Source organism: Melopsittacus undulatus, chromosome 4 (genome assembly GCF_012275295.1).
Source record: "Melopsittacus undulatus isolate bMelUnd1 chromosome 4, bMelUnd1.mat.Z, whole genome shotgun sequence".
Taxonomy (NCBI): Eukaryota; Metazoa; Chordata; class Aves; order Psittaciformes; family Psittaculidae; genus Melopsittacus; species Melopsittacus undulatus.
Genome location: NC_047530.1, coordinates 78,563,077 through 78,583,377, shown reverse-complemented (window position 1 = coordinate 78,583,377; position 20,301 = coordinate 78,563,077). Strand labels below are relative to the sequence as shown.

General features: G+C 40.0%; 1 protein-coding gene across 1 annotated transcript in view; it reads left to right on the top strand.

Annotated features, from left to right (window-relative positions):
* Nucleotides 1–20,301, top strand: part of THSD7B (thrombospondin type 1 domain containing 7B) — a 280,685-nt gene that overhangs the window by 105,350 nt on the left and 155,034 nt on the right. Inside the window, exons 7-8 of the mRNA XM_005153757.4 lie at nt 16,436–16,627; nt 19,021–19,255. Coding sequence (XP_005153814.2) covers nt 16,436–16,627; nt 19,021–19,255 — 427 coding nt within the window. The remainder of the gene's footprint in view (nt 1–16,435; nt 16,628–19,020; nt 19,256–20,301) is intronic.

The window sequence follows — 20,301 nt, the reverse complement described above, 5'->3', positions numbered from 1 at the left end:
CATGTACTGTGTAGTCTGAGCTAGCTGTATGATTTTCCTTCGTTCAACATGGCTGGTAGACTAACGGATTTTGGGGAGAAAAATCCCCCTTATATAGAGTTTCAATTGAAATCCATATTTTCATTTTCAGTGACAACTAATACATTTGCTGTAATCCCCTTCAAATATTCACTGGCAGTGTTCCCAGACATATATTTTGGAGTTTAAATGGCTTAGGATTTATGTACTATACTATGTAGGTGTATTGGGTTTGCATGGCAAAGTGCTGGTAGCAGGGGGGCTACAGGGTGGCTTCTGTGGGAAGCTTCTTTAAGTTTCCCCCATGGGCGATGGAGCCAATGTCAGCCAGCTCCAAGAGGGACCTGCCACTGGTCAAGCCCAAGCCCATCAGCAATGTTGGTAGTGGCTCTGGGATAACATAATGTAGAAGAGGGGTGTGGGGGTGAAACTGCACAGAAGCAACTGCAAGATGAGTGAGAACCTGTGAAAGCAGCAGCTCTGCAGGCACCAAGGCCAATGCAGAAGAAGGGAGGAGGTGCTCCAGGTACTGGAGCAGAGATTCCCCTGCATCCTGTGGTGCAGCCCATGGTGAAGCAGGCTGTGCGCTGCAGCCCATGGAGATCCATGGTGGAGCAGATCTGCACCTGCAGCCTGGGGAGGGCTCAGTGCTGGAGCAGGGGATGCCTGTATCAGGCTGTGACCCTGTGGGAAGCCTGAGCTGGAGCAGGCTCCTGACAGGACCCGTGGCCCCATGGAAAGAGGAGCCCGCACTGGAGCAGATTTGTTGCAGGACTTGTGACCCTGTGGGGGACCCACACTAGAGTTCCTGAAGGGCTGCACCCATGGAAGGGACGCAGTGCTGCAGCAGTTCATGAAGAACTGCAGCCTGTGGGAAGGACTCATGTTGGAGAAGTCCATGGAGGACTGTCTCTTGTGGGAGGGACCCCACACTGGAGCAGGGGAAGAGTGTGATGAGTTCTCCCCTGAGGAGGAAGGAGCAGCAGAGACAAGGTGTGATGAACTGACCACAGTGCCCACTCCCTGTCCCCCTGCACCACTGAGGGAAGAAGGTAGAGAATCTGGGAGTGAAGTTTAGCTGGGGAAGAAGGGAGGAGTGGGGGGAGGGTGTTTTAAAATGTAGTCTTTATTTCTCATTATTCTGCTCTAATTGATAATAAATTATGCTGATTTCCCCAAGTCAAATATGTTTTGCCCATGGCAATAATTGCTGAGTGATCTCTCCCTGTTCTTGTCCTGACTCACAAGCCTTTTGTTATGTTTTCCCTCCCCTGTCCAGCTAGGAGGGGAGTGATAGAGAAGCTCCGGGGGGCACAAGGATCCAGCCATAGTCAACCTGCCACAGTAGGTGTGGCTGAGTAAGCCAATAAGTGTGTACAGCCCCTTCACTGCCAGACACCAGTTTGTATTTTGGGAACACTATTGCTGCAGTAGCATGAAGTTTTGTCTGGTTAATGAACTGTGTTTCTAACAAGCCCAGCGTGAAGTGCTGAGCTGGAAAACTGCTTTTGCTGGTTACAGAGCTCACTTGGGTCTCATTACATAGGGCTGCTTTGTGTAGTGTAGATGCACCTTCCTGGCAGCTGAAGGTTTTGGCTCTCTGTCCAGAAACCTCTCCATTTTTATTTTTTTCTTTAATAGACTGCAACTGTCATGAGTAAAGGCAATAGCTGAAATAATATTCCATGAAGTTTGCATTTTGGGATGGGAGTTTGGTTAAAATTGTATCTGTCTTTTCCTCTCCCTTAAGAATCATTGCTTGCTCTGTGGCTAATGACATGGAAGGAGCATTGTGGTCAATATTTATGGTGTCACTCTGGGCACCTGCATTTCTTTCAGCCCTTCTTGCACTGCAGAGCTGGGATAGAGGTTTTGAACTCCAAGCTAATTAATGGCCAACTACACTACTCGATGAGAAATCTGGAGAGACTGTTCTTAGTACTGTTTCTTACAAGAGTCATATGCAACTTGCACAGATTTGCTAGTTCTCGTTGACCACACAAAAGCAGGAATGTGATTTTCTTCAGTGATGTACTTAGGGGTCCTTCAGTCATTCTGTGGTGTTAGTTTTGGCTCTCCCTTTCTTGGGGAAAACCACACTTGGTGTACCAACCTTGACACTGAACACATGAAAAAGAAGACGTGTATGGATTCTTTCAACTGAATTTATAGACTTCTGCCCTACAGCGTTTCTTCTTTTTATACTCTAGTCTCTACCTCAGGTTTCTGTAACTGCTGAAGATGGCATGTACTTAAGTCCAAAATAAATACTATGGAGTTAGTGCTAGTCTGCACTTCTGCATTTTGTCAGTTTGGGGCTGCTGCCAGCTGTGCCAGAATATTTTTATACAGCTGCTTATGAAGCCCACACACTATAGCAGTATTTTCCATCCAAAGCAGCCCCGCAGTATTTTTTTCCATAGTTCCAGTTTGTTCCACAGTTATCTCTTCACTCCTTCAAGGGTTTCCCAAAATAATGATATCATTTTTGAACTGTGGGTTGCTTTTTTGCAAACTTTGCCCATTCTTGGCCAGTGACAGCGGCTGGAGGCAGTCCAATGTAATTAGTAAGTATTTTGGAGACTCTGCTTTGACAACCCTTTTAAGTATGTGCAGTGAAAGCAGGATTAGTATAGGACCTCATCTTTTTTTCCTCGTTATGGCATTTCTATGATCTGTAAGCTTATTTAATTGGAAATTAGCCATTCTTATTAACAGAGGAGATACCCTTTGGTCCAGGTCCTGACATGGGATAAACATATGTAGTTCTCACTAAAGAGTAGGAGAATGCATCCACATGCTCCAGGGTGGATGCTGTTCTCCTGGAGGAAAATTTCATTTTCTAGTAAAGGCAATAAATTTTTGCTGCTCAGATAGGTGACTACAGATGTTCATCATAACGGTTTGAGGAAATAAGCCTCTAAGAAGATCAATGATGACAAGGAGAGTAAGAGTTGTTATCCAATCAGTTGTCATGGTTTAGAACATTAAGATATATGGGTAAGACCCCAAAGCTGTGTAAAAGTTCCTTTTTCCAGCAGTCTTTTGGTACATCATAACTTTCCCTGTGCAGTCAGACAGTATTACACACTCTCTGAAAACTCTTTTTGTTTGCATCTCTTTGTATACACAACGTATAAGCAGTAACATCTTATATATTGCTGGGAATTATTCTACACATCACTGAAACGTAGCCCCATGACTGCTGAATGTAGAGGCTGAGTTCCTCCTGGTGCTCATATTAACTCCCTTCTCTACCTCCACCATTCTGCTCCAGATGTTAACATTTATCTGCCTTGATTCTTTTGCTGTGATAGTGTTCTGTTCTGGGCTTTCTCCAGAGACTTTCCCTCTGACTGCTTTTCTGTGGTTCCCTGCTCTACAGCAGTCCCCCCCTAGTTCTTCCCCATCTCAAGGCTTCAGAACCACATAGCAGCCATGGGGGTACAGTGTAAGCTAGTGAAAAACTAGATTAAACATTCATGACTGCAGGAGTGCTTGCTAGCATATATGTATTAATTCAACATTTCATGCTGGTTTTCAGTACATTGGGAGGTTATGTTGCCAGGGAGGTGACTTTAAAGTCTGTAGTGGAATACATTTCAACTAACTGCTTGAGAGCAGGTAAAAGTTTTGTTTTGCTTACCTAGTTTCAAAGGAAGACCTTTTCGCTGACTTTTTAGCAAGTATTTCTCTCTAAACCAGACATGGTGGAGACCATATGTCTGAAGGATTTTGTTAAATTCTGGCTCTACACCAGGGCTGGCTGATCTTGAAAGCTCACCTTAATGTAGGAGACAGTCATAGTTTGCTGTGGTAAACTGCTCCCTGCTTTGCTCCTTGCTGCTGGGAAGTCATACAAATATAAGGTTTGCCTGGTCCAATCTAGGTTTGCCATGGCACAGAACAGCTCAGTAGCCTAAATTTGATGAATTGAGCCTGAGAGATCTTGGTATCGTGTACTGAGTCCTACTGGACTATGGGAAATCCTTCAGCATGGCAACTTCATTACCTCTGTGGAGTTAAAATATGGTCCTCATGTTTCCCCAGCCTGGTTTGCTATTTAGTAGTTGTCGTGGTTTAAACCAAGTCCCCTAACTCCCTGAGAGTTAGGAAGGAAAATCCAAAGAATGTAGCCCTCACGGATTGAGATAAGAACGGTTTAATAGCTAAGGCATAACACAATAATAATGATACAGCCAATAACAAGCGAAAAGAATACAACACCCCACCAGCCACCGACCCATAACTCACTCCACCCTGCCCAGCCGAGCACCGCGTGCTCCCTACTCCATTTTCCTCTAGAACTCCACCCCTCCAGCTCTCTCTCTCCCAGTATGCATCCTGGGCATCACGTGCTATGGTATGGAATACCTCATTGCCTAGCCTGGGTCAGGTGTCCTGTCTCTCCTTCCTCCCGGACTCCCCTCCTCCACCTGGCTGGAAAAAACCTTGAATAAAAACACCCTCAAAGCATGCTCAGACCATGACAGTAGTCAAAAAGCTTAGTTGGATCCATGTATTTATTCCCTTGCATTTCTCTCTTGTAACTGCCTTGAGAGAATGTATCTGACCACTACTGACTCACAGGGAGAGGATTTTTACTGTAGTTCACTTGGCAAGATAGGAAAATCTCTGTCTTAGTCCTCAGTGGTTGGCCTGTAATCCTATGTAAGGACACAGATGTGGTGGGAACAGAGTAGCACTCTGGAAAGATCATAATGTTGGTGCACCTCAGAAGTTTATGATTAGAGAAGCCCAAGTTAGTGGCAGACAGCAGACCTAGCTGTTGAGTTTTCAAGACTCACAGGCATCGATATATCAAGGAGGTTAAGCTGGCATAATCTGTCTTCAGGAGGATGGGAGTGATGGACACTATGGGTTTGAGAGCCCTGTTTGGACCATTTCTGGCAGCATGTCTTCAAGTGTTCAGGTGTTTGATCCTGCAGGTGTTGTGCAAACTGGCCTTGGTGGGCAGATCTGTTTCTATGGGTTTAGGAGCCATCAAACATCATAGAATAGAATCATAGAATAGTTAGGGTTGGAAAGGACCCCAAGATCATCTAGTTCCAACCCCCCTTCCATGGGCAGGAACACCTCACACTAAACCATATCACCCAAGGCTTCATCCAACCTGGTCTTGAACACTGCCAGGAATAGAGCATTCACAACCTCCCTGGGCAACCCATTCCAGTGCCTCACCACCCTTACGGTAAAGAATTTCTTCCTTATATCCAATCTAAACCTCTGCTGTTTAAGTTTCAACCCGTTACCCCTTGTCCTGTCACCATGAATAGTCCCTCCCCAGCATCCCTTGTAGGCCTCCTTCAGATACTGGAAGGCTGCTATGAGGTCTCCACGCAGCCTTCTCATGGGGCCATGTTTCCAGGGAAGCAAAATGGAATTCTTCTGAGCCCCAGCCATGTAATTACAGCAGTAATAATAACTATCATTTTTGATGCCTCAGTGCCAAATGTAAGGGTAGTAAGTTTCTGTTATGTTTTCAGAATAGTCTGTTCTGCTGCTTATTTCATATTTGTGCCTTATCTGTGATTGAATAAGTACCAGAAATGTAGTCATAAGCAGAAAGTCATCCCCTCGTCTTTTTTCCCAATGACTCTGAGGTGTGTGTGAGTGGCTGTTATCTCAGCTGCTAATCAATGAAGCTGGATCTAATGTGCAAAGTGACCTTTTAACAGAAAGGAGGTTGTGACAATATTCTACTTGCAGTTCAAGTCAACTTTTGCACTTTGTCGTGTATTGGGTTGCATGAGCTTCTTGCTTACTGACTTGTATGACCACATCATCTAACATTACATAACCAAGTTGAGATACCTCAAATTTGTCACATGTGTTAGTCCTGATGTTTTCATTGGTCAGGTATCATTAGTGTTACGTGATGGTCCCTGATCTTCATGGAATAAATTCTTTCTCTGCTTTAGCCTGTTTGTGCTTTGTTTAGTTAGAAGCCATCCTGCATAGCTGTATACTCCCCAGTTTGGTGAAGTCAATGGTATTTATACTACTGGAATTAGTCCCAGTTTACAGCAGCCTGTGGGTAAGCAAAGGTTATTCTTTAGCAACTTCCTTCTCTTCAGTTTTATAGTGCGTAGGAATCTGATGGACAGAGCACTCTTTTATTTAGCATCAAGCTTTTGCTTACAACACCTACACAAAAACTAGCATTACCTACTTTTATCCAAATATATAAAATATAATTCTAGTTCATTAATCCATAAACTTAAAAAAAATATATGCTATTGCTTAACCAGCTCTTTTGATGAAATGCATTTTGAACTGAAATTTTAAGTATGCATGAAGACATTAAGATACCATTTGCACTGTTAGGATTTCAATAATGTGTGGAATTAGTAAAGCTTTATTGTATTTCTGTGCCTGCATACCCTCCATAGAGTAAAAGTTGTAATAAATATAAGTTCAAAGGTAAATTTTTATTGCTGCACATGAGAGGAGAGAAAATAAATTAGAGTAATGTAATCATGCACATATATGTTATGGATTTTGAACATTGTCTATTAGAAAGTTTGTCAAAATGTGCTTAGCTCTGAAAATACAGATTAACACTGAAGGTTTTAATATTGTTCTTCCTTATGTACATATTCCTTGAGAATAAAGTATAAAATATTTCCTGCCGAAAGCAATTGTCATAAAATGACACTTTCCTATTTTAATAGCTGAATAATCAGAACAGAAATATTTTCTAAGTTGCAGAGAGGTTATTGCCTTTTTCACACAAAGAAATTTAGTGGTAGAAAACCAGATTTTATCCAGATACTCCCTGGTTTCTCTATTTCAGTTCTTATATTTGAAAAGCATGTCCAAATGCCTCCTGACAGCCTTGACACTTCAGGGTGTTTAAAAAGGGGGTGGAGGGGTGTTCATTTGATTTCATTTACTGATTCTGTGTTTTTCTTTAATCTAGTAGCAAAGTTAAAATAGTAGGTTTCCAACAGGAGCTGAAAAACCTGTTAGGGAATGACTGGTTGGTATCTATGTAGGCTGTTCAATGTTCATAAATCTTTGGTCTTTTTTCTGCTTTGGAGGAAATAAGGAATAGGTCAGTGTGGGAGGGCAGCTGTTGGCATGGATGCCTCTGGACTTGGCAAACAACATTTGTCTGAACTGCCAGCTCAGCACATTGTTCCAGCTTCAGCATCTCTGGGAAAGCACCAGATGATGAAATTTTTACAGATAATTCATTCTCCTGTGTTTTCTCTACTTGCTATCCCTTTATCCTCTGTCATCTTCCTCTCTTGTCTTTCTGTGAGCCCAGGGTGTACCATGAGGACACTAACAAAACCTGGACAATAGCCTTTCTGGCCTTTCTTAGAAGTCTTTTTAATTCAGTCTTCAGGTTCTAGTTTCATCACCACTCAGTCTGGAAAATATCACCATCTGTAGGTGCATACACACCCTATTTCATTTTTACAGGAGAGTCTGAGACTTTTTCAATGAGCACAACCCAGCTCAGGTTGTTCCAGACCCTGAACCCAGCTGCTGTGACCAAGCCCATCCATATGTTCAAATTCTGAAAGGATGTTGTAGTAGAGGATCAGTGTGTTCCACTGAGCGGAGACCTCCTGGGGATGCAGTGTTTGTATTCTGGTGAATGCTGCTCTGCTGGCAAGACCCCATTTCCCAGGTTGGAATGATAACACTGTCCACTGCTGTGAGGATGCTTCATCTTGCTCTGTAAGCATTCATGCAACAGTATCCATCTCCATCAGGAGCCTAGAGAGTGACCATCTTAATAAGAAACTTGTCTGAGTTTCATCATCTCAGAACAAGGGGAAGCAGAGTGTGCTGTCTTACCTGGACCAGTAATACCAAGAGCAAGCTTCAGGCAAGGTTGTGTCATAAGGCTTCCTCAGTGTAATATACATAATTTTTTTATACGGTAGTGGATTTGTTATTTATTACCTTTTAATTACAATACCCAAATATAAAGTTGTGTGCTGTTTACTTTCCTCTTGGAAACCCTGATTGGAAATTACCCGTTTTCTCCCCCCAGCTCCCAGCAAAAAGTGTACCCAGAGGTACCAGTTTTTAGATATTTGTATGTCTGTGTTTGAGACAATTTAGACTTAGTAATAGGGGAAGCCAGTGATAAATTTTTTCCTCCTTTTCTTTTAAATTCTCCTTAGCAACTATCAACTTTAAATCTATGAAACCTTTCTGAAGACAAAAAGTAACAAGAAACTTTTCTAAACAAGCCTTTTTCTAAATAAATCATTAAACCATTTAAGGTCATCATAAGTGATTCCTGCCTTTAAATTCTTCTGTTGATGCCACTGTAGCTGAGTTGTAAGCAGAATGAGGCTGTTGTTACAGTATAATCACTGAACCAGTTCCAGAGGGTGGAGTAGTTTATAGACCTAATGCACTTTAAATGGCACTAGAGGAATGATGCACTACTGACTGAAAATGTAGGCACCATTATTAATGGTGTAATTAAAGTTCTACCTCATGGGAAAGTAGAAACACACAGAAAATACTATTAATATTGTGTTTTCTACATTTGATTTATTCACATTTTAAGTACTAAATGATCTATGCAAAATACAGTGAAAATTCAATGGTCTTTCTAAAATTCACAACTTCATTATGTAAAAATGATTCAAGCACAGGTCAGGGTACGTTAGCCAGAAGTAACTTAAGACATCTGACAAATGTAGAAGCTTAGATGCATAATTTATACTAGGCAAAACCTGTGTGTCCACAGGAAATTTTACTCAATAACTGAAGGTCATGGCTTGCAATTTGTATATATATTTTTTCCCAAGAATAGATCTAAGTCACTCATTTAGACTCTTGACTGATGATCATCTGTGTTACTGAGGGTGTTTTCTTCTTTATAGCAATCTTTTGAAAGCTATCAAATAGATTTTTTCAATATTGCTCTGTTCTGAGTTTTATGAATCAATTAAGGAAGAAGTTCTTTACTGTGAGGGTGGTGAGGCAGTGGAACAGGTTGCCCAAAGAAGTGGAAAATGCTCCATCATTGACAGTGTTCAAGGTCAGGTTGAACAGAGCCTTGGGTGACATGGTCTAGTGTGAGGCGTCCCTGCCCATAGCAGGGGGGTTGGAATTAGGTGATCTTAAGGTCCTTTCCAACCCAAATCATTCCGTGATTCTAGGACAAAATCAGAAACAAAACTACTACTGTTATCACTAATAACAAAAAAAAGAAAAAAAAGCTTAGTATTTCATCCTCAAAATTCTTAACATTTCCTGATAGACTGTGGAAGCTCTCAGAGTTGCTTTATGGAATTAGGCCAGACTGCATCTGAACTAGAACACATTTTTGTGTTAACTGCTTCTAAATGAGCACTTAGTTTTAAGTAGTTGGCATAAATCTAATTTTAATTTACTGTTTTCATTTTCTTTTGCATTGATCCTCTTTTTGTAGAGATTCAATTGCAGACTTGGAGAAAGATGTTTTTTAAAGCCTCCAGATGGTATTTGCAATTATTTATTATCATTAGCATTCACTGTATCTGAAAACAAGACTTTTGCCAACTTACATAAACCTCATCTGCTGCACTATTGTATACAATTTTTCAGTGTCCTATGTTAATAAAAACTCTTGGGGCAATTTCTGTGGCTAGAAATGAAAAATGGTCTGTTATTCGCAATATATGGCAAATTGCTAATTTATTTTGTGAATATCACTTGGATAACAGCCAGTCATAGCCTTTTGATGGCTATGAGCAAGCCATTAAGATATGTCATTTTAAAGAATAGCATAATAGGAACAAAAATCATAATAATCAAACCAATGGGTATAAAAGCATTGCACTTTTCCATGCATGCACACACAACTTTTCTTTTTGGGGTCACTTAACTGTGTGAGAGCATGATTACTGCAATTTTCCCTTTGTAATATGTCCCTTACAATTTTTTCAGAATTTTCAGACTAAAGATAGCACCTTAAGTCTGCAAAAATGAAATGTTTAGAAATTTATGAATTTGATGCATTGGAAATAAAATGCTACCTTTTTTTATTCTAAATTAAAATGCCTTAATTTCTTTACTAAAATTGTTCTGCTCTGCTACACAGATGTAGAAGATGAAGTGGACTCTTTGCAGTCTATTCTTACTTGTTCTTTTTCTTGAAGTTTCAGAAATATGTGTATATTTTGTAATATATTAATGCATTTTACTTAGGTGTGTAATTGGTTTCTACAATATTTTGTGTTGATTAGCATTTGGAACAAAGCACTACAGAGAAGAAAATAGAGGGACACCTGTTTCAATTATACCACAGCACCAATTTCAACAATAAATCTTAATTGCAATCAGTCTTGATCAACCCACCTGTGTAGATTCCCTCATTTCCAGTGTGGAGGGATAATGGAGAAAAAAGAAAAAAGTGAAAAGAGAGAGAGGAAAAAAACCCCAGAACACTAATATGGATTATGTTTAGTTCTTATACTTCATGTTTTCAGATTGCTGTGCTATGTTAATTATTAGGAACAGCAGCCTTAATTTCTGTGCTCTTCTCTGGGGATACAGTGAACTCATATTTACTTTTAGCTGCCACGTGAGTAATTTCTCTTAATTCAGGAGGGGCTGTGCAAACAGCCACAAGTTAGAATTAATTCTGCTTGTATGCTGAAGCTCAGCAGGTGAATGTGCAGCCGATACCTTTAAATGACTACTTGTCTTCCTGTGTGGGATAGGAAATACAAGCTCTTGTATAGGTAACCTCATGCAGCTGTATTTTTTTTATTTTCTTTAACTTTGAGACTGGTAGCTGCTGTATAATACTTCATGGAGGTATACCAGGGTGTTTTCTGCAGGCTTGGCAGCTGCTTGCTGAGATGCTTCCCCTGTGCTTGCTTTCATGGAGTTTCCTGAGAGTCACAAATCAATTTTCGTATGTGCATAAAGAATTGTGGGTAAACAGCCCAAATTGCAGTAAGTGATGTACAGGAAAGAAAAACAAATACCACTTTTTTTTGCATACTTGTCATCATCTTTTTCTCATGTAATGATCACTTGGAGATAGGTAAGGGACAGGATCATGGCAAGTGATGCAGGGATTTGGGCAAGACTTCTGATTTTGTGGGGATTTTGTTATATATTTTCAGACACACTGATTCTTTTCCACATTTATTATTATTCCATCTGTCTGTACTTATTCATCTTACTTTCCTTTTACTTATTTTTCAGAGTTACTATTCCCCTTTTCTTCATTATGCATTTCGTGGTTAAAAGTATGTTTTCCTTAATCTAATGCACTGGTTTTCATCGTTGCATTTTAACCAAGTCTTTTGACTCAAACTGTTAATAATTGTCTCATCTATTTTTTTTTGCTTCTTTTTCTAAATCTTCTTCCTCCTTTCCCCTTCCTTCTCTCCACCCACCTCCCTGAATTGTAGTTGTGTTTCTTTCCTCTTTTGCATTGTGAATGGCTTGTGCTTCTTTGCTGCTTCATCTTTTTTTGTGGTCTTCACCTCCATTCTTCATTGCTGCTGTTTTCTTCTCTGCTATGAGGCCCTGATAATAGTGATGGACCACTGCAATTAAATTTATTCCATACACCACTGATTTCCCTGACAAACTGACACCACTCTTCTCCGCTATTCTTACCTGTTGACTGGCATTAAGAAAAGTCAACCAGGAGCCAGGGTTCTCAGTGAAGTGTGACATTGGTCTCCCAGTGACAACTGAAGATGTCAAGCCCTGGATGCTTTAAGGTGTATCTAGAGCTGGGTGTGCAACGCATAAAGTCCATGGTTTTTTTGTGATGAGATGAGCACATTCAAAATGATTATATGAAATTTATCCTATTGTTATTGTTTGATTGTTATTACTTCTAAATGTAACGTTTTCGTTAGCTGATGAAATGCCTAGGCCAAGGTATTGTCAGCAGACAGCTCTCTGAATGCAGTTGCCGTTAGCAAACTGGCATACAGTCAATAGGAATTCTTCTGAATTTACTACTGTCTGTTGACATCTTATTCTGTTACAGGCAAGTATTTAATCAAAGTTTATTGTCATTCTTTTCTGAGATTTAAGCGGAACATAAAATTTTACGATACACATACTATTTTAGATGACAGCTTCATTATTTCCACTGAATAATTTGAACTGCTACAAAGAGAAATATTGATGTCAAACCAGTAATTGCCATTAAATATGCAACATTTTTACAACAGTCATTTGTGGAAAAAAATATAAAATCTAAACTTTTAGGTAGTGATGCAGAGCAGCCTGAAATGTGACTCCTTCATCTTGAGCCTTCCCTCACCATGGAGGTCATTCAGGCCTTCACACACAGCGTGCAAGCGTGAAATCTTCAACGTAATTTTCCAAATTTCCATTTTAAAAAATGAGCATGGTATGCATAGCGGTGAGTGTCAAAAGGAGGATACTCAGTTCGTCATTGAGTTGATCTTTTGATTCCTGCTGCCTGATGGGATTTGTATTTTTGCTGGTTTAGTCATATGCTGTCCCGTGGACACTTTTTTTTCTGAGCCAGGAGAGACGTCTGTGGCAAGAGTAATTAAACTGTGCCAGAGGAGATAGGTACACAGGTTATTGGGATGAATGAGGCTAATGCACCATAGCTGTAAAATAGACAGATGCAGTTTAATATTGAACTGGCTCAGAATGAAATGTTCCTGTGGATTTACTGCCTTACCCTTGAATGTGTTATTTAGGACCATGGGAGTGGCTTCTACTAGAATGCAAAAGAGAACAGGAAAAAAAAACAAAGCTGCTGGAAAAAAAACAAGTTCTTTAGTTAAAGAGGGTTTTATGCATTCCTTTTGTTTCCCTTGCTGGAAAGACTTTAATTTCATTTTCAGTGAATCGGAAATTCCACTAAGAATTGTACTTCTCTGTTACCTTGTTAAAGAATTCAAATAAGGAGGGCAAGGGGTTGTTGTAACCCAAGAGCAGGAGCTGGCACTGAGCCTCATTGAACCTCATCCAGTTGGTCTTGGCCTATTGATTTAGCCTGTCCAGATCCCTCTGTAGAGCCATTCTACCCTCCAGCAGACCAACTCTCCCACACAACTTGGTGTCACCTGTGAGCTTACTTATGCTTGATCCCTTCATCCTGATCATTGATGAAAACAGTAAACAGAACTGGCCCTAGTACTGCGTCCTGGGGAACACCACTTCTGACCACCTGCCAACTGGATTCCATTCACCACCACTCTTTGGGGTCGGCCCTCCAAACAGGTTTTCACCCAGCAAACTGTACACCCATCCAAACCGTGAGCTGCCAGCTTCCCCAGGAGCATGCTGTGGGAAATGGTGTCAAAGGCTTTACTAAAGTCTAGATAGGCAACATCCACAGCCCTTCCCTCATGCACTAAGTGGGTTACCTTGTCACAGGAGGAGATCAGGTTTGTCAAGCAGGACCTGCCTTTCATAAGTCCATGCTGACTGGGCCTGATCACCTTGTTGTCCTGTACATGTTTTGTGATGGCATTCAGGATGATCTGCTCCATAGCCTTCCCCAGCACCAAAGTTCAGCCTGACAGGCCTGTAGTTCCCCAGATCCTCCTTCCAGTCCTTCTTGTTTATGGGCATCACAATTGCCACCTTCCACGAAACCGGTGTCTGATTAGCCAGGACTGCTGATAAATGAAGGAAAGTGGCTCATGAGCACTTCTGCCAGCTCCCTCAGTACCTTTGGGTGGATCCTGTCTGGCCTCGGGGACTTGTGTGTGTAAAGATTATAGAAAGATCTAGAAAGAGCATTCAGAAAATCTGAGATAAGAATTATACCTTCAAGGTACTGGGCAGGCAATTTGGAAACTCTGGAGAACTTAATATTCCCTGTAATTCTGTGACAATGCATAAAGCACACTTCAGACATATACTGTACTAGTATTTTTCATGGAAAATGAAAGATTATTACCTCTCTTTGTAGTATATGGTAGTTTTCTGAGAATTCTCTGCCAAGTGGCTGGTACAGAAGAACATTCCCCTTCTACAGTAATACAAGCCAGTAATTAAACCTGAACACAGTGAATAGATCTATAAGGTAAATCAAAGTGAGTTGAATTGTACCTTCATGCAACGAGTGGTAAACTCTCTATAACAAAACTCAAAAGCTTCTTTCTTTGCTGAGGAACCATGAATTGCAGCCTCTGCAGCGTTACTGTTGCTGTCACCTGCTGTAAATCCAATGTGAAAATAAATCACAAAGGGAAGAAGTGGAAGGTGTATTTTGCTTCTTTGCCTCCCTTCCTCACAGGCTGGTCACTTGAAAATCTGTGGCACTTGAGCTCATGGGTGGGGGAAGCCACCTCAAAGGAGACTCAAGTGTTTTAAACCATCTTCTGAGTGAAGCAGCTTAGACTGTGTGAAATGAGGTTAAATCAGTAGAAAGGCTCTCCTGGCTTTCAACAAGTAGGTTTTTCTCTGATGCTTTCATCTCTAGCACAATCTGATTGGTGGGAAAAATTGGGCTAAATCCAGAATTTGGTGAATTTAATGGGGTTCACTTGCTGTGAAGGCTGTATATAATGAGGGTAACCTCTTGCATGGATGGTGGGGCAGGGAGCACTCTTGCAGGGCCAGTGTTACATGTCATCCCTTCTCATTCAGAAGCTTGTCTTTGTTCACATGCTTCCTTGTAAGTGTCAGTGATGGGAGAGGAGGGCAGATGTTATACACTACTTCACCAAAGCGTATAATCTCTTGATGCTACTGTACCATTGACTCCTAAAATCATGCCTGCCCGGGATGCCCTTGTGTTATCTGCTGCTGTACAGACAAGCTGTCAAAATGTTAGCAGGGATTTTGATGCTTAAATGACTACAGAAGACAGCTGACTAAGGCTTACATGTTTATTTGGTGTTTTTACATTGTTTTTATCTAGAAGTAGTTCTTAGCCTTATGTGAGCATCCAGAACAGCAGTGATGATAATGGGCTAGTCAAAAAAGATGATAGATTAGCCTTGGTTTGCAGGGGTACCAACAATACAGTACCGAAGGATGGGGGCTGTCTGTAGGGTGGGTGTTGGTCTCCATTTCCTCATTGAGTAGACATAAAATAGTAGTTCAGAGACTGGGCATACCAAGCCCTTCCTTATGAGCACAGCATGTGCAATGGAAAGGGATTATAAGAATAAAGTATTTTAAAGCATATCGTACAGTCTGCTTGCTTGCTAGATTCTCCATTACTTCTCATAATATGCTTGAAAAGTTTTATTTGTGCCTTGAGGATGATGATTCTGTCTTCATTTAGGAATGCAACTGCAGATAATACCACTGTGCTACTGACAGCTTTATGCACTCTTGCTAGCAGCCTGCCTCTCTTCTTTACTCGCTTGTATATGTGTTGCCGTGCGAAAGCAGTACGGTTTTCTGCCCTCCTAGTTATAATTGCATCCTGGGCTGCCTTGTTATGGAGCCTGTTCCTGTAGCGTGAGGTGAAAGAGCCAATTGTTGCTATTATAAATTTTATTATTTTTTTCCTACGTATAATTGAGCCTGTATAGTCTATTATGTTTTTTTCTAAGTTCATAATTAAAGAAACCTCAAAGGAGAGCTTTGTAACTATTATAAGGGCAAAAAAAGATGTGACATTCAGTGTGAGCTTGTTGCTTGTAAACAGGTAGATTTGAGCTTCAAGAATTTTGCCTATGTAGCTAAAAATTCGTAAGGGTCCAGAAATACTAAACAATAGAACAGCGTAATAAAGTCAGTCATATCTGTTCATTGCTTAAATTATAAGATATTAGGTATTATTCAGTTCTAAAGACTTAACGTTTTATGAATTTTTATGCATCATGATGTCCTTGTAAATTCCACGTAATTACTAAAATTACTGAACATTTCCTTTATTTAAAAAATAAATGTATATTTTTATTTTGCATTTTAAAACCAATAGCTCTACATGTTGGACTCCACATGGATCCCTCATGTGCTTTGTTTTTGCTGCTCATTCTGCCAGTGGTTCTTTTAGTTGGTAGGTTTTAACTCACCAGTCCCCAGCACACTACCTTCTTGTTGAAAGGGGGTTTGGAAAGATGCTTCTCATCAGGAGGTATGCTTTAGTTCAGATCCCTTGGTTTATCTCTAACAGAAAGTATTTCTCTCTTAGATGGGGGTGGTCCAACAGGTCCGTAATTTTGGATCCTGGTGTTTGGGTGAGAAGCAGAGTTCATTCTGATGAAGTTGCAGAAGGACCTGCTTTATGAAGTGGACTGCAGCCAAGAGGTCACACACGAAACTTGAAATACATTTTTTCTTTTTTGCTCTTCTGAAGAAATAATTTAGTTGTTCAAGTATTACACTTTCAAGCTTAAAGCCTAACCACATGCTCTTTTGTAGTATATTCCTCCACAGGTGGATGTTTGACATAGTCTGTTCGATGCAGGCTGTGGATATTGAACCACCCATGTCTGTCTTGTTTTGTTTGCTCCAGGTGAAGAAGTGCCACATCACCTCTGCTCAGAGCTTCCCTATCCTGAATTTGTGGCTTGTGAAATCCCTTGTGCAATGGACTGTGTTATCAGCGAGTGGTCTGCATGGTCCCCATGTTCCCATTCATGTTCCAGTAAAAATGCTGAGGGCAGTCAAAGCAGGAGTAGGTCCATCTTGGCCCTTCCAGCTGAGGGTAAGTGGTAAAAATTTTGGATTAATCATTGTTTGGTTGCTAATGAGCTGACTTACATTCCTCAGCCAAACTGTGTTTAGATCAGAGGTAATCCCAGTACTGTAGCAATAATTAATAGTTTCTGCATTTCATGCCTAGTGACTAAAAAATCTTTGTGGGCTTGAGTCAAATAAATTCGGTCACAATTCAAAATTATTTACTTCAGCTATGAATTGTTACCTATTGAGGGCTAGTCTGTGTGTGAATTAACTTCAGGAGAACTGCATCCTATCCTAAATAAACTGTTGCATGACACAAATTCACACTCATCATGTGAGTATCTTTATGTAACTAAATACTTTAAAGTTTCTCAGGAAGGAATAATGAAAATCAAATAGCCCAACTTTTTTTATACATCTTTATTAATGAGTATGGTGGTTTGCTATACAGAGCCAAACATCTGCATAAAGATAAATAGTGGTTGATTCTACAGAGCTCTGTTACCTTTGTAAGTGCCATTTCATTTGTCCTGTATCAACTGAGGCCATGGCTCTGCTGTTTGACAACTTCTGGATGCCATCTCACAGGCAGCACAAACCCTCAGCTTTCTCCAAGCTGCTCACCAGCTCCCGGAATATGCTAACCAAAAGGCTGTTGATGAAACTAAAAGGATTTGGTTTAAAACAGGTTTTAAAAGATATTTCTTTAGGAGGTAAACTTGTGCAACTGTGGAGGTAGGCAGTCTCAGCAGGTTTAGAATGGATTAGGAAACTGATGAACATGAGGTCCATAAACTCAGTAAATGGCTCTAGAATGGCTAGGCAGTGGTGTGCTGTCCTGTTGACGTGTGAAAGTTATCAATGAACTGCAGAAAGTGGCCAGGCTCTTGTGCTTTTTATAAACAGCATATCCTGCTTGCAGTTTTGCAGGCAGAATGCTAGGTTGGATGGATCATATGGCATTTCTTATTATCTTAAGGTAAAACTGCTTCATTATTACTCACCAGTGTTTAACAGCGCTTCCTTTACCACTGATACTCTTGAAAAAGCCACCTGAATTTTTCCCTGAGAAGCTCAAAAATTGAGTTAGATTTTTTATTTTCATTATTTTTATTTTTCTTCAAATAAACCATGCATTTTGCATTTTTTTTACATGTGCTCAAGCACACAAGAGCAATAACTGGTCTGCATTTTTCCTGCTACGTCAAAATCTTCAGGAAATAAGTTACCTGCAGCATTTTCTACTCTGTCATCATACAAAACATTTCTGAGACTGAACACTATGTGGAAGAGTCCATTTTCATGGGAAAAATGAATGTGACATGATTATCCTAGTCATTGCACTAAGAAATTTCTCTCTTTCTTTCCTTGGTGCTATTCATTGTGGCCATTTAGGGTTATACCTTATTTTAGAAGTCTCAGTCCTACAAGGCAATAGACACCTCTTTAAGAAGCAATATACCTTCATCTCTTGTTGATTTTTAGTAGGGCATGAATGTGCTCTGAGTCTTGTAGTATCTGGCCCAGACATTACAGTTCTTTCAAAATCTGCAGCACTTTGGCTATAGCAGAAGCTGCCTGTAAGCAAAAGGCTTTGATTTTAGTAATGTTTGCTTCTTTCTTCCTAAAATTACAATGCTTACTGTTAAATTTCGCTGCATTGCTCTTGTGAGCTAAGAACAGTGTCTGCTTTTATGGGGTAAATTCAGGCTACTGGCTGCAGTGTTGAAGCTTCTGGGGAGGCTGTTCAAACTCCTGTGCTTTGTGGATTTATTACCAGCTGTCGACAAAGTGCAGTAGCTTAGCAAAATATTTCGACACTAATTTGAATGATGCTGTTTCAGAAAAGTAAAGACTTCATACACAAAACCTCTTTCACGTTTTCCCTCACTTGATTTTCTGATGTGGGTATAATTTGATGCATTCCTTCATCAGTATGGTTCAGCACCCTCTACAGCTTGCCTGTTTAAGGCAGTGTGTAAACAGAGTCCAAATATCAGAAAGAGATGCTCTTCCTTGGGAAATTAGCAAAAAGAATGAACATAAAAATAATGCTTAACTTGTCTTTAAACCTAATTGCATGTTTGCTGAGTGATACTGTCATTTAAATGGAATTAACTTGGGTCTGTGTAGGAGTATCAATAAGGTTACTCAGAAATATACTTTGTCTATTTCTGTTTCCATTATGTGCTGGAATACAATTTTATGCAAGACTAGTTTAACAGGGAAACAATATTTTAGAAGGTTCTTATTGCCGCTATAAAGGTCAACAGCTTTATTTACACTTTATTTATTTATTTATTTTTAATTGGGGAGGGCAGGAAGATACTAAGCAAACAACATTTTTAATTATTTTTCTATATCTTCCTTTTGCTACTTGCCATAATATAAATTGGGGTGTTCTCTTTACTCCAGGTGGAAAAGCCTGTCCCCCTGAACGAGCTCTGCAGGAGCGCCGTGCCTGTAATGATCACCCATGCATGCATTTCTTCTGGGAAACTTCTCCCTGGAGCTCTTGCTCTGAAGACGTGCTGGTAACTGCACTCAATGCCACCATTAATTTGAGTGGAGAAGCCACTTGTGGAGTGGGCATACAGACAAGGAAAGTCTTCTGCATGAAGAGCAGTTCTGGACAGGTCACACCCAAAAGGTATTTAAAAAGGGTTATTAGTGATTATCTGTAATTACAATACATGACATATGAAGGCATTTTCAGTGGGTCTATGGAATCCTTGCATAGCCTTGAAAATCCATGCATCCTTGAAAATAATTTCAGGACTAATTCTCCAGCTACTACTCCATCACTACTATGAAAGGGATACAACTATCTAACAAAAATAAATAGCTAGAGCATTTTTAATTTTCTGTGTAAACCCAAGGAAAATACGTGCTTTTAGTGATGTAGATTTGTTGCTGTAGCTCCTTCGTTATTCTAATTCACATTTTCCTGCAAATATTTTTCCTGAAGGACAGGTGTGAAGAAAATGGTAAGTAGATCTGAATAGAATGTTCATCAATACGTTATTAACAATGCTCTAATAAAATAGAAAAAGTAAACAGAGTTTGCATTATATTTACACGATAATAAGGCAGAACCATACGTGATCTATATCTTTCAGTTCATTTGTATAGCTTCTATAATGTGATACCAACACAACAAAATTATGTATTCTGCAGTACAAATATTCTGAATTTTCCTTTGCTTTACTAAGTGAGGAAAAAAAAGTAGCACAGATGTTTTCCCTCATATGAAAAAATCGAGACGTTGCTAATTATTTTTTGCACTGTTAATGAGTCTAGAGACTTACAACTGAGTTTCGTTCCTTATTGTAGCTCTCAAAACAATCCTGTTCCTATAAGCAGACTGTGTTGATTTCAGTAAAGTTAATTAAAGTTCTTGAGGTTAATGAGATTAATTAAATAAAAGGAAACAAATCTAGTATTCATTTGTACCTGGAATTCTTGATATTTTTTAACTTTACCTAATTAAACATATTGTTTTTAGAGCTATGTGATGTCTAAAACAGTTGTTTGCCCCCTCCACTTCTGAGATTGTGTAAGTGGAAATGAAACTGAAACGGGTAAGGAAATACTTTAGTGGAGTATGTGGAGGGCAAACAGAGTTTCAGAGGTAGAAAAATCCTGCCAAAAGAAGAGATTTATGTACTGGGAACTTCAGAAAGGGTATCTCCTTGG